Source organism: Sinocyclocheilus anshuiensis, unplaced genomic scaffold (genome assembly GCF_001515605.1).
Source record: "Sinocyclocheilus anshuiensis isolate Anshui unplaced genomic scaffold, SAMN03320099.WGS_v1.1 scaffold136, whole genome shotgun sequence".
In the NCBI taxonomy this organism is placed as follows: Eukaryota; Metazoa; Chordata; class Actinopteri; order Cypriniformes; family Cyprinidae; genus Sinocyclocheilus; species Sinocyclocheilus anshuiensis.
In genome coordinates, this window is record NW_015554074.1 from 969,289 (window position 1) to 984,465 (window position 15,177).

At 37.0% G+C, this 15,177-nt stretch overlaps 1 protein-coding gene across 1 annotated transcript in view; it reads left to right on the forward strand.

Annotated features, from left to right (window-relative positions):
• The window catches only part of xpo4 (exportin 4), a 49,443-nt gene that overhangs the window by 14,195 nt on the left and 20,071 nt on the right, over positions 1-15,177 (forward strand). Inside the window, exons 7-9 of the mRNA XM_016460921.1 lie at positions 4,383-4,495; positions 11,661-11,818; positions 13,167-13,341. Coding sequence (XP_016316407.1) covers positions 4,383-4,495; positions 11,661-11,818; positions 13,167-13,341 — 446 coding nt within the window. The remainder of the gene's footprint in view (positions 1-4,382; positions 4,496-11,660; positions 11,819-13,166; positions 13,342-15,177) is intronic.

Genomic DNA, 15,177 nt, shown 5'->3' on the forward strand with positions numbered 1-15,177 from the left:
TGTGTGTGTGTGTGTGTGTGTTTTAGTGTCTATTCCTGACAGCCGCTTGGACTCTTTCCTCAAAGTGCCGCCATCTATCAGTAGCCAAGGCCATGGTATGCGAGTCATTTGTCCGTGACGCACTCCCACTTGACGCATGTACATGTCATTTGTGTGAATCCTAAACATGTGATTCCCTTAATGTCTGCAGGACTGCATGTCTGTCCATGGCCCTAGTGACCCCGGGGCGAGTTGTGGCCGGGCTTTGAGCCGGTCAGGTGCTCTGAATGGTAGAGCAAGATGACAGACGGCTGTGTGCCACTGCTCATTTCTAACACACGTACACAAGTGGAGCAGAGCTTTGTAAGACCACTGTCCCGGGCCTGACAATGTGGAGGAGGGCATTCCTGGGGTGTGAGGGGAATCTTAAGAGGGAGGATGTGACACTCAGTCTTCCTAATAGACTTGGATCTCTTCTCTGTTCTTTGGCTCCAGGCAGCTCTCAGCACTCTCATAATCATTATGTTCGCTGAGTGCCACCTGATTGATTCAGTCTGCAGTCCTGAGCTCAACACACAATGTCTTCTGCTCACATTCAGCTACTACTTCACAACACTCCATTTACTTCTTACACTTTAGTGTCCACTTTTGATTAATCGGCCATGCCAATATATCAACCATTAATCACTGCAAATATACATGTATTTATTCAGTGATTTTCGTTTAAGGAAAGCGTATCTTGTAGATTCAGACCAGTTCCAACTGAATTATGCCTCTGAATTGTGCAATTGCCAGCTTGTTGCAGTGGCTATCGCTGAAAAAAAGATTTTCCTTGTGGAAACTTTTTGTTGTGGTACACATTTAAATAATGCCATTTCCTTGATATTGCTTTTCGTTGTCTTTATTTACATACGCGGGTAACATTTACATTGAGGATAAACCAAAACATCTGAGTAGTTAGATTATATAACTTTCTAGTAAGTGTTACCAGTTCTGTGAGACTTCACACTGGTGTTTTAGGAAGCCAAACAATTTGAATTGGAAATATTTTTAGAAGTAGTAGTAGTAATTATGTTGGCAAGAAGACTTTTAAGTTTCTGTAACAATTTTTTTAATGCTTCTCATTACAAATTAATTGAAATATTGTAATCAGTTAAATTTGCAAAATTTACTGTGATCCGAGACTCTCTGTGATGCTGAAAACCAGACCATGAGATGTATGCATTTAAATGAACACAGTGCAGCGATTTTATTCTGGTTTATTTAAATTGCGGCCTTTTTGTGATTTGATCATTACAATATCAATTGACAGGTGCTTTGCCAAAGTAATGATATGTAAAAATATTGTAAAAAATAATTTCTGTTCGTTATGAAACGGGACAGATTAGACTGGTGGGCCACCACAGTTCTAGGTAATTAATGGGAAACACTAAATGTTACTAGTGTAATGGGAAACGCTTTTAAACTGTTACTGAATTGAATCACTGTTCTATATATCTAATTTACAGAAATCACTTTTGAATCTAATTGAGATCAATAGTTTGTTAATGGAATTGATTTGCTGACAGCTCAAAACATTCACACCCATTGCCTGTTATTCTGTTAAATTCTTTAAAACTAGAAACTGCTGTTTTCTCTCCGAGTAACACATCTCTATATAAACTATGCCTTCTATAATGTAACGCTCTATCAGTGTGTGTGACTCTGTATTCACCCCTTGAACTCATGTGACCCTTCATTCTCTCTTTGTCTCAGTCACAGCATGAGTCTGTCTCTTAAAGCCATCATGTCAGGCTTTGACTTCATCATGGCTTCTTCAGCTTTCTCTAACATGTGACACACCTCAAGTACAGCACAGATAAATGTTACATCTTTCCATCTGAAAGACCATATATGTGCTTTTATGTGAATGTTCTGAGTGTTCGTTTGAAAGCAAAGGAACTGTATGTTAATGTTAGTACAAATGATTGTAAATGTTAAGGACCGTCTGAACCCCACCTCTTTTTTTTTCCAGAAGTTTTTACTCTTAGACTATGTTAGGTTATAGATACTCTAGGATTTTATTTTTAGATAAATTAATACTTTTATAATGTCACAAGACATTTGTTACAGAATATTTGTAATAAATGTTGTTGTTTTAAAAGAGTTCTGTTAAAGTACAATTTCCACAAAAAAATAAAATAAATAGCAGCACACCTGTTTTAGCATTTATAATAAGAAATGTTTCTTGAGCACCAAATCTGCATATTAAAGTGTTTTCTGAAGAATCATGTGACACTGAACACCCATTTTTGCCATCACAGGAATAAATTACATTTTAAAATATATTAAAATGCAATAGAATGTAATGCATAAATAAATGCAGTCTTTGTGGTTATTTAAAAAAAAAAAAAAAAACTTGCCAAACCCAAATTTTTGAGCAGTAGTGGGCATAAATGTGACACACCTCAAGTACAGCACAGATAAATGTTACATCTTTCCATCTGAAAGACCATATATGTGCTTTTATGTGAATGTTCTGAGTGTTCGTTTGAAAGCAAAGGAACTGTATGTTAATGTTAGTACAAATGATTGTAAATGTTAAGGACCGTCTGAACCCCACCTCTTTTTTTTTCCAGAAGTTTTTACTCTTAGACTATGTTAGGTTATAGATACTCTAGGATTTTATTTTTAGATAAATTAATACTTTTATAATGTCACAAGACATTTGTTACAGAATATTTGTAATAAATGTTGTTGTTTTAAAAGAGTTCTGTTAAAGTACAATTTCCACAAAAAAATAAAATAAATAGCAGCACACCTGTTTTAGCATTTATAATAAGAAATGTTTCTTGAGCACCAAATCTGCATATTAAAGTGTTTTCTGAAGAATCATGTGACACTGAACACCCATTTTTGCCATCACAGGAATAAATTACATTTTAAAATATATTAAAATGCAAGATAGTTACTTCAAATTGTAATATTTCAGAATTGCTGTATCTTTAAAATAAAGGCAACCCTGCTGCCTTGGTGAGCATACGAGAGCATAAGATTAACCAACCTTACTGATCCTAAACTTTTGAACAGTAGTGGATTGTCAACAAACATAAGATAAACACATCAATTACCTTAATTACCATCTTGCAAGTCTTACAGTGTGCATTGTTTTTACATTTTTAATAAAATAAAGTTGCTGTTATACTCGTGCGTCACATCTCGCTATAGTTTTTCTTTTTTTCTTAGCATCTCACACCTTGAGTGTTTCGGTCAGTGTGTCGCGTTATAATAATTAAACTTTTAAAAACAAATCTCGAGGCTACTTCTGTGCTATTTTATTGAGCTCAGGCTAGCTGTATTGAAACACGATATAACATGTCCGTTGTGAACACACCAGGTGAACGCAACCCTACGTCAGCCCAACAATGCACTTACTTGAGACCGACTAGTCGATTTCTGAGTTCGTCATGTGTTTGGTGTCTTCAGCAGCTGGGACAAGGGCTGGTGGAAACGAGTCATGTGCGTTTGTGCGTAAGCCCGGGTTGGGTTTCAGTAGGTCATATCTTTAGTCACCCTCCCAGTTTTTCATACACTCGCACACTTTTCCAGCAATGGCTCCAAGTGACATTAAGTGACCGGCTGGTTTATCCCCTGCTCCCCGTCCATCCATCAGTCAGCCTCTCCCTGCTGCGCTCATGTGGAAGGCTGCTATCAGCCCGCTGGTGGTCAGAACACAAGCTCCAGCCGCTCTCCCTCGAGGCCCATTCTCTCCTCAGCACAGGTTACTCAGAGTTCTGCCGGCCCCTTGCAATTTTTAAGAGGCCGTAAAGTCAGGTCTACCACCTTCCCGGTGTCTGCTTAGTGAATGCGTAGGTGAGTCGCCACATGATTTGCTTTGACATATGCGGCTGTATATGGTAGACGTGAGCAGATACTATAATGGTGTATGTGTGTGTGTGTGAGAATGAGAGAGCTCTTGCATTTGTCTGCTGGGAATGACTGTGGGTCCGGCCCAGAGGAATGCATGGCCTTTGCCGGTAACTGGCTTTGATCAGACATTCCTGTGGGAGGCTTTTCTCTCTCTCTCGCGCTCTCTCTCTCTCCCTGCCTCTCGTTCTTTTTGTCATTCCTTATTTTCCTCCATCTCTTTTCCCAGTGGGCTACATATGGAAAGGGGGAGATTTTGAGGTAAACATTTAGTGGGAGGGGACAGCGTGATTGAATAGTAGTAACGGTGCCGTTGAAGAAGAGCGATAGAGAAGAAGCTGCAGAAAACTGACGCTGGGAATTCACTGCAGCAATTTTCCACACTCTTCTTAGTCCAGGACCGCGCGGCCAGAGAGAAGTGACAGAAAGAAAAGGGGGTTAGAAACATCTTTCCTTATCCTTTTTGCTTTTGCTATTGCCCTTAACTGAGGTGTCACTGGGGAGGCACTACATTGCCATGTTTGAAGCAACTCAGAATGTCATGCTCAAGCCAACCGAGTCCTGGAGGGAAACTCTTCTAGACCACAGAGTCATGGACCTTTTCTTCACTGTGAGTACCAACTTATACATTTATTCTATCTGAGTTTTTTTCTCAACCTCCTGCTTGGAAAATGGCTCTTTTCTTTTCTACTTTTTACTTAATTTCTTATGACATTGTTCGTTCAATACCTGCGTCCCCTCATCCTATTTTTATTCCTCTCATGTTATTTCTTCCTGCTTTTATTCTTCTAAAAAAATTGTCAATGACACTGCATCAAACAATAAGTTATAAATGTTTAGTAGTTCTAGAAATATAAGGCATGTTTAGAAGAAGTGAGCTACAGCAGATTATTATATGTTGCCTTTGAAGCAGTGGTCAAAGATGGAGGAGCCTGGCCTATGTGATGATTTAAGGAAATAAAAAAGTAAAATTATAAAAAAAAAAAAAACATTTATTTTGTATATAGGTGTGATATAAAAATAAATATATACAAATTATTTGGGGTCAGTACGATTAATTTTTTTTACATTTTTAAAAATTCTCTTGTGCTCACCAGAAATACAGTAAATATTATGAAATATTGTTTTTCTTACATTCTTTTATTACATAAAATAACTCTTTGTGAAAACTCTTTTTTTTTTTCAAGAATTTGAGGAATAGAAATTTCAGTAGAACAGTATTTGAAAAAAAAAATCTTCTGTAACATTATAAATGCCTTTACTGTCACTTTTAATCAACTTTGATTTTTAATCAACGCATTGTTGATGAATATTTCTTTTTCTTTTTTTTTTTTTTAATAACTTTTGACCCAAAACTTTTGAACTGTAGTGAAGGGGTGGTATATGATATAGTATATGATGCTTTCAGCACTCATGTATGCATTTGTGCTTTTCATCTGAAACCGGATCTGTGGGTGACACAACTGTCCCAGAGCAAACCATTTTCCAACTGTGATGTTTGTCTGTGTTGCTCACGGCAATAATGACAACATTACAAAGAAAAATATTAGGTAATAAGGTAATAAATAATTGTATTTCCCCACTGAATGATAATTAGTGCTGTCAGAATTGTATCGAGAAGCAAATCTATCGTGAGCATTATTATATTACCATAATTATCCATTAATTATCCATTATCCAGTTTTAGATGTATAAATAAAGCTTAAGATTCCAGTCAAGAGTAGTGAACGATTTTCTTTTCAGTATTGTTTGATTAGTATTCACTAATTTAATTCCCTGTTTGATCTAGTAAGGGCCATGCTGAACAAAATTATTTCATTCCATGTGCTTTATATTAAAGCAGTATACATTTTAGATTCGGTTTTCCCCTGAAACTCATGTGTTGTGCATGTATTCTGCATAGTACACCTTCCAATCATTAGAAATTTAGTCTAATGGCTCGTTACATCTCACAGAACTAATGCCTATGAGCCTCAGGTTGCGATGTGTGGAACATTTCTGTCAGGTTACCCTCTGCATCAGTGATGGACATGCCAAATAGCGTTCCGCTCTTTCTCCATTACCATTACACAGTCTCCCTGAGGCATCTGCTGCCAAATAATGCTCTACTTTCCACTATCAGTCTTGGGTGGTTTTTACGGCCAGATTAGATGTTACATTCTCCTTTATGATTATGATTCCACAAGGTGCCAATATGCTGCTCCATTGTTCACGCCTCTTTTCTGAGAGGAGGCTGCGATCTGTAAACTGGCGACAAACTGCGTAGCCCTCTTAACAAGGGTCAGGCTGCTGACCTGGAGGTCAAGGGCTATTCAAACATAAGTGTCTCATTTGTCTTTTCTGGGATTTGCTGTTAGGGGTTTTAAGCAGACTGAAATGGCAGATAGATATGTTGTTGTTTTTTGTTGTTGTTTTTTTTTTGTTTGATTAAGGCTGGGCGATATGGCCAAAAAAATTCTCACCAATTTTTTCATGTCGATAACGATAATTATCATGATAAATTTCAAATTTTTATTTCTTTCAAGTTTAAAAGCAGATTTTTGCTCCCAAGTGAAAAGTTTTGAAACCAGACTGTTAATTGTGGTTTTAAACTACTCTTTATGGTCAGAACATGACAAACACTTCACGTTTTTGAATGTGTAACACTTTTCCAGTAATATTTCCTTAACAAAATAAATATCTTAATAGAAAAAAATAATTGCTTAGTTTCTGCATGTTCTAATGAGTGATATTGTTTCAAATCATAAAACAGGTTGCAGTTGCCTGACTTTGATTATGAATATCTTCAGTACAGTTTGCAGTGTAGGCTGCAATATGAATACTATTACATATTTTTGTCTCTTAGAAATGCACATTTGACAGTAGCTTGAGTTAGGATGCAGATGTAAATTTATGTTCATTATCAAAAACAGTAACATCTGTAAAAAATGTAACAACCTAATTTTTATATGGTGAAATTGAATTATTCTTACATTGAGTTTTATTAAAATTAACCATTGGTCTTCCATAGTAGCATACATTTTAGATCATGATAACCACAGTTAAAACCACACATATAGCACTTCAACACCATGGTAAAAATGTAACTATGGTTTCTAGGTATATGTATGAAAAACAGTAATCTAAATACATTTAGTACAAATGCTATAGCTTAATCACAAAAAAATACTTATATATTTATATTCCATTACACCTTTAACATATTTAATGCACATATGCATTAATAATATAATAAAATTCTATATGATTATACCACATTTCTGCCACAACACCATGGTGCAGTTGGTGTTACTTCAGTAAATCCATGGCAGGCATAAATGATGGCGATTTGTTGAATGAAAAGCCTTCTGACAGTATCGTTGCACACAGTGTTTCTCCTATTTGTCAGTGCTGTTTCATCTGGCTTTAAACTCGTTTAAATCACTGAGTCTTTTGTGTGCTTCACTGAATTCTAGCACTTCACACTGGATCTCACAGTGCTGTTTAGTGCTCGTGTAACCGAGATTTATCAGTAAACGCATCTGCTCTAGTGAGCTCACACTGCGTTGCCGTTTGAACTTTTAGCCATGCATGTGATAAACAATTCGTGTGACATGGATCAAATGAAGAGCACTGTTTCGTTACGCTTTTGACCCATAAACATTGTCAAACATTTATCGAACTCTTGTTATTGTTTTATCAAGGAAAATTATATCGCGATAATTTGTTATCGTTTTATCGCCCAGCTATAAAAGTTAGATTCTAAAACTTCCTTTTTTTTAGTTATTTCATTTATTTTTATTTTCTTATTAAACTTCAGAGTCCTGTAAAATAATGATGAAATAAACTATTCTGGATTTTGTATAAGAATTTAACTGCTGAATAAAATCATCACTGGAGCATCCATATGTGGTTCAGTGGTTTCATTTGGTTGTAATGTATAAAGGCAGCTCTTTCAGGAAGGTCTAATTTAGGGATTCAGTGATTTTTATCCATATTTCTTTGACATTAAAGTATATGTTACCATTGTTGAAAAGCCAAATTAAATTTTCTGTGGTACAATGATGTAAACATGAAAGCATCCATGATGGTAAATACCTTTATATATACTCTTAAAAAGTTCAGGTTCAGTAAAAAATAAAAAAGTTTTTTTTCATCCAGGGCATATTGAATTGATCAAAACTAACAGAAAATACATTTGTAATGCTACAAAAGATTTCTATTTCAAATAAATGCTGTTCTTTTGAACTTTACATTCATCAAAGAATCCTGAAAAAAAAAAACATGGTTTCCACAAAAATGTTAAGCACACATAATTGCATTTTAAAAACATGAAAATGCGAACGGTTATTATTTTTACTATTATTATTAATATTTTACACAATATTATTTGACAATACTACTGTTGGTAACAAATGAATAAAATAAAACTTCTTTCAAAAACATTTAAAAAATCTTACCGATCAGATTTTTGAATGGTAATGTAAATATTGGCTCTGACACTTTTTTTGACAAAAGTAGCGATGGAGAGAAGAGGTAAAGATAGATAGGTCAACAAGTGAGCCAGATTCAAACACTCATCTCCCATGTAAGCACCACAGTGTCTAGACAATGATTCTGATAGTTTGTACTATTAATTTAGGATTGTTTGAGAGTTCAGTGAAGTCTCTTTGGTGCTGAGCATGATGTTCAGTGGTTTCGTGCCGGTCTCTCTGGGAGTTGTTTGGGCCATGTGATGTTTAGTGGTATTTCCAGTGGGTGGGGGAATGTTTTTGTTAAGGGATGAGGAGTGGTCAGCTGTCACACCCTCTGTGTCTTTACAAGTCTCCTTGTAGCTGTGTGTGGTGCGCTCGTTGTTTTTCTACGCCCATGCCAGGGGGATCTGTGTATGAAGGGGTGAGTTATTGAACGGGAGGGTGAGTGCCCGTGTGTCGGCCTGTGTGTATGCTGGCTCGTCAGCTGTTGCTCCTCACTTCTCAGCTGTGCCCTGAACAGACGAGGGGGCGTCCAGACACGCGCTGCCGGGGTCAGAGGTGACTAGAGATGAGCTGCAGGATTAGACTCTGAACCCTGGATGCAAAGCCCCTGTTAACAGCCTCCAATCCTCCCTCAGGTGGTCTGAGGAGGGGGCAAGCCATCCATCTAAAGAGAAGCGGTCTCTCTGCCTCTTTGATTGCTTTTCAGAGGTTTGGAAACATGCAGAAGAGGGAAAATGAAGCATAACTTAAAATAAATCTCATATTCTCTTCGCACCTAATAAAGCCATGGCTGCGCTAACATTTTCCTACCAGCCAAACCGACTGAAGGGTGTTTTTGTTTGTGGTTTTAGTTTAGGTTTGTTCTTACACCCTCCGTCATCACATACTCGCGCATTTAGTAACAAACAGTCACATTTTTATACATCCATAAAATGGTGAAACTCAGAAAAAACATCTCTGGGTTACAATTCAATATAAAACACATAAAAAAGCTAGAGAAAAAAAATTTTTGCTTAACCGAAAATAGATTATAATTTAGGACCCTTAAGATTTGGATTGTGACATTTATTTTCATGACAGTCAAGCACATTTCCCTTCAAATTCTTATTACAGTGTGTCTAGACATTTCACTTTTTTGCTTTTTTTAGTTCTAATTTAGTAGTGATTCTCATTGTAGATTTTTAAAAAATATTTATTTTTAATTTTAATATGACTATATTTCTGCATTGCAGCAATGAGAGTGATATGTATTTATTTAACGAGTGATATAATTAATTCAAAACATCTATTTCTTTGTGTATTTATTACATATTTTTCTTTTTTTTAATATTTGTTTTATAATTTTGTATTTTGAGGTGCAGTTTTATCTTATTGTCATTACTGTTATTTTATTATAAAAATTTCTTTGTACAAAGACTTTAATTTTTTTTAAATGTATTTTTTCATTTCAGTATTTTGTGCATTGCAGTGATGAGAATAAGATTTGTATTTATCTATTTGTTTATTTGAGAATGAGGTGTCAATTAAAAAAAGTCATTTTTGTATAAAAAATGTTTTCTTTAAATACATTTCTTTATTTAGTATGTATTCTTTCTTTTATAATTTCGTATTTTGTGTCCACATGTGTTTAGCGCTTAGCAAAGGTTTAGAAGCTGAGATCAGATTCTGACTCAGAGCATGTGCATGGTTTGTTTATGGTATAAACACAATCAGGGCTTGTTATGGCACTTTGAGTATAACGCTGTCGTGAGGTGATTGATTGTGGCCTCTGATTTTGTAACAGGATCTGAACATACTGAATGTGACTGAAGCGATGAGCGGTGAGAATAGAAAACAGGAGAGGATCTAATCCTCCCCGTGGACAGACACAAGGCTTTGTCTTTTCTCTATTAATGGGTCTCCCTGTCGCTTTTCTCTCTCTAGCATTCAATTCGGAGAGCTACCTTGTCTTGTTTTGATTTAGATGCCCTCCTTCGCCCCCTGCCAGACTCTAACTATAGTCAGACTCAAGGCGATTGGCATAGTTTGCATGGCGTGGATGTTCTTCAGCGCAGCTGTTTGTACAGAGCATGCTGCTCACAGAGTGTTGGCCTTGTACTCTTTCTTTCTTCTCTTTCCCTATCCAGTCCTCTCGCTCTCATCTGCCCCTCACACCCCTCCTCTCTCTTTCTCCCTCCCTCTCTTCTTCAGCTCAGAAGATGATTTCACACCGCTCTAGCAGACAGGGCTGTGCTATGGTGTGTTAGCGTTAGCACTTTGCCCAGTGGCTGATGTTCATCCGTGTATGTGTTAGGGAAATGCTGCTTTAGGTTCGTCCACGGTCTTCCAGATCGTTCAGAGGGCTCCGTCCAACTCCGTGCACCTCTTCGCACAGCATCTCCGCCAGAACGTCTGGCGAACAGACGAGCAAGAGTAAGATTCCAGGGATTTAGGAAAGAAAAAGAGCAAAGGAGTGTGCCAAACAACCACATGTGCTGGAGACTCGAGTCGGTCCGCTCAGGAACATTTAGCCATCTCTTCAGCCATGTAGTGCTCTTTTTTTTTTTTTTTTTCACCGCTGAACGCCTTGGACTGGATTGGTAATTGAGAAGCCGATCTGATTGATTGGCTTGGGTTGTGGCAGCCAGGTGGCGAGACGCAGTAGTTTTGCCATTGGCGAAGGTGAGGGGTATTCCACAATTTTCCTCCGTTCGTTATTCCACTGAGCAGAAGGTTTCAGAGACTTGCGTGAGATGAGAAATCGAAGACAGACCCGAGTATCTGTGCGTAAGAGAGAGCTGAAGAAAAAGAGGAGGAGGAGAGGGGAAGTATGTTTTTGTATGTCAATGAGAGAGGCTTTTCTATGTGATTCAGGGAGACTCTGTGTGAGCTCCCCAGCCCGTGTGTTTTGTCAGCTGCCCATGGGCCGGTCTGCAGTTCCTCCTGGACTCTTTGAGGGGGCCTGTCTGGTTTTAACACTGTAGAGTATACCTACGGTCACATTTACAGCCTCTAGAACCTCCGCTGCTTCTTTTCTCTCTCATGCGCTCATATGATATCATGTCTCCTGAGAAGAAGGATTTCAGTCTGTTGTGAGCTGCGCTGATGTCGGTTTTGAGAGTTGATCATTAGGTCCGTTTTAGGATATCTCGATCTTTGTGTGGTTATCATCGATGTCGGTTAGTCATTGAAGGTAATACGTTTTGTCATTAAAATCTACTCTTGAGTTCAGAAAGTCGATGATCTGGTATCAGGCTTGCGTCTTTTATTATACTTTTGGAAATAGGATCGGTTTACACCAGTGTAATGAGTTGAAGTGTATTTGTCTCTGTCTTGTAGGTGCACAGGAAGATCAGAGAGGACTCCGACATGGCGCAGGATTCCCTTCAGTGCCTGGCCCAGCTGGCCTCCATGCATGGCCCCATCTTCCCCGATGAGAGCGCTCAGGTGACCTACCTGGCCCACCTGGTGGAGGGATTGCTCAACATGATCAATGGGTTCGTTTCTCTGAAACCTTCCGTCATGTACTGCACTCATATTCTTGTCATTCACAAATGTGTTATTTTGTATTTAGATAACTGCATAGTAGTTGTGTCTAACAAAGGTGGACCTAATGAAAACATGTCTAGGTCACATTTCACCCCACAATCATTACAATTAATAAAATAATTTACATTTTGCGTTATTATTTTAGGACCAGTAATGAAATTTTACAGCAGTGCAAAACATTTTAATGATCTTAAACATAGGCTTAATTCTCTTGAAGTAAAATGTAATTAATTTCATTATTTTTAGTTAAATATGGCTCAGACGTGTTCTTGACAGTGAGATTCTGCCATAATCTCAAGTCACAAAACTACTGCCCCATTTATGTTTAAAATAAGGGGACTAAAATGCAGGATGGGGACAATAAATAAATAAAATACTACTACTACTACTATTTGTAGTGGTATTTCTTTATTTTCTCCATTTATGTTTATAGAGTCAATTAATTAAATGAAACTAAATAAATAAATACTATTAATTAATTTTATTTATTAAACATAAATGGAGAAAATGTGTGCTCATAACAGCCTCTTAAAAATTATTTTCTACGAGCCAGATATGATCTATTATTAAAATAAATTTTTAACACTGTTGTACAACATGTATTGGCGGAGTTGTGTGTTAGGACTTGCATTGTACATGCTCTGTAATGTCTATAAAGATGGAATGATGTCTCTGCAGCTTTAAATAACACACATTCTCTCATACACTGCTGTTTGGAATTTGAGAACAAGTAGGCGTAGTGAGTCTGGGTCTCTCTCCCCACTCTTCCCTCTTTCTGTTTCTGCCATTCTGTAATCACCTATTCCTGGAGCATTTTTCCAGTTGCATCATCGGAAAACCATGCGGCAGGTCCACCAATCTGCCGTGATTGAACTCTTCTGCTTACAATTTAAGTCCATCTGATATGGGTTAGAGACGCAGTTGGGAGCATAAAGAAAGGCAGACCTCGAGTGCTCTTTCAGAACTAAAGAGGGGAAAAAAACCTGTGTTCCCAGAAACCAGGTAGTGTGCCAGCACAACAGCAGTTTGGTGTTGTAGTTGAGATCTTTAAGTCTCCCTTTACAGCAGCTGAGGTATTTGTGCTTCTAGACAAATATTTTCAGGGGAACTAAACCATAAATGTTGAATTCCAGTGGATAAACATTTAGACTGTACCATACGTGCACTCTGGACCATTGCAGGTTTACACAGTATCTCATGCGACCAGATAGACCCAGATGATGGAGGTTAGTTGTTGGATGATCCTTTAAGGGACTGGTTATTATTTGTTCTTAACTGTCTTTTACCCTGTGACAGGATTGAGATTGAAGACTCTGAGGCTGTAGGCATCTCCAACATCATCAGTAACCTCATCAGCACATTTCCTCGAAGCGTTCTGACAGCTCTCCCGAACGAGCTCTTTGCCTCTTTCATTAACTGCCTCACACTGCTCACGTGCTCGTTTGGTCGCAGCGCTGCCCTGGAGGAGGTGGTGAGTACTGCATTTGTACCACAACAGACCACAACCACACTTAACCGAGTAGCTGAGGTCTATGAATGTCAAACTCGTTCTTCTTTTTTTTATGTATATATAGGGAGATCTGCTCTGTTGCAGCAGACATTTTATTGTATTTAATAGAAAAAAAAACATTAAACCAGGGTATTGGCACTAATTTAATTCGATTAAGATTCACAAGTTATTTATTTGGGGTCGGTAAGAGTTTTTATTGTTTTTGAAAGAAGTCACTTATGCTCTATAAAAATAGAGTAATTTTTATATTGTGGGGGGAAAAATGTCCAATAAAAATCTTTCTATTTTAAAACTTAATATATTCCTGTGATAGCAAATCGGATTTTCAGCAGCGTTTACTCCAGCTTTCGCATGATCTGTGATGCTTTTTTTTTTTTTTCAAAACAAAAAAGTATAGAACGTTTAAAAGAACAGAACATTTATTTGAAATAGCAAAACATTTATAATCTTACAAGTATTTGTCATGTTTGATCAATTTAATGCATTCTTAAGGAATAAAATTATTAATTTCCTTCAAACTTTTGAATGGTAGTGTATATTAGAAAACTCTTTCATGTCAAATTAATAAAAATGCAAATTATATATTTTTGAACTTATTTATGGAACACTTAACTTTTTAATATAGGTGTATGATTTACACACTAAAATTGGAGAGTCTGATGTATGTTCTTTATAAATAGCTATGTTTCTATCCAAAGTTACGAATTAAACTTATTGTGCAAAATTGGAATATCGCATAAAACATTTGCGAATAAAGCACCGTTTCAAAATGTTTTCTTACCGGATATTTTAGAATTTTTAGAATTTATGCGCATCTTGGCGTTTCCATCCAGCATTTTTTAATGCGATATCCCAAAATGTGCATAAATATAGGTGGATGGAAACGTAGCTAATGTCAATGTGTTATTAAATTATTATTATTATAGTTTAAGTACTATTAAAATGTTATTTACCCTATATTAGAGTTGTTTAACATCAGGATAACATAGTAATATATGTGACCATGGACAACAAAATCAGTCTTAAGTCGCTGGGGTATATTTTTATGGGATTACATCTCTGCCACATTTCTGCGTGCGAAAGATCATATTTTGAGCACGCAAAAGTGCGTTTTCCACCCGCGCGAACTGAGTTTTGTGGAGAAAATGTTTGTCTCGCAAAGAAGAAAGTATTTTGAGCGCACGAAAATCAATTTTGCATTTAAAATAAGTTTTTGGATGTGTGCAGACCTCTTTTGCGCATGCAACGATTCACTAGCTTGCTCACCAGATGCCCGCCCTCAGTGCTCTCTCAATGCCAACAGCTCGCTTGCTCAACACAACCCAGCGTTACAATATGCCATAATTCCAGCCAATCAGAGACAAGGCTGCTAAATTCTGATTGGCTGCCTTGACAACCAATCACAACATTCCTTGCATTACCTCGACAGCAGAAGAGGAAAAATACAGTGCATGCATAATTATTATGTCATAATTTATATATAATTATTCATGAAGGCTGGAAGTGAAAAATGTCTTATATTCAGGTGTGCATAATTATTAAAGCAGATTTTCTTTTACAGATAAAATTAGATTTAACTCAGACTGAAAGTCAACAATTATTAAATGCCCATGAGAAATATGAAAAACTAATACAATACTAGAAATTGCAAAGTTAATGCATAACCATTGGACAGCAAAATGCTCAGTGGGTCAGCAGGGTCAGTCAAAAACATGTGGAGAAGAAAAGATGCATGTTAACTGCAAAAGAATTAGGAATTAAGGTGAAGAATTAGGTGTGAAATCACCAGGAACCATT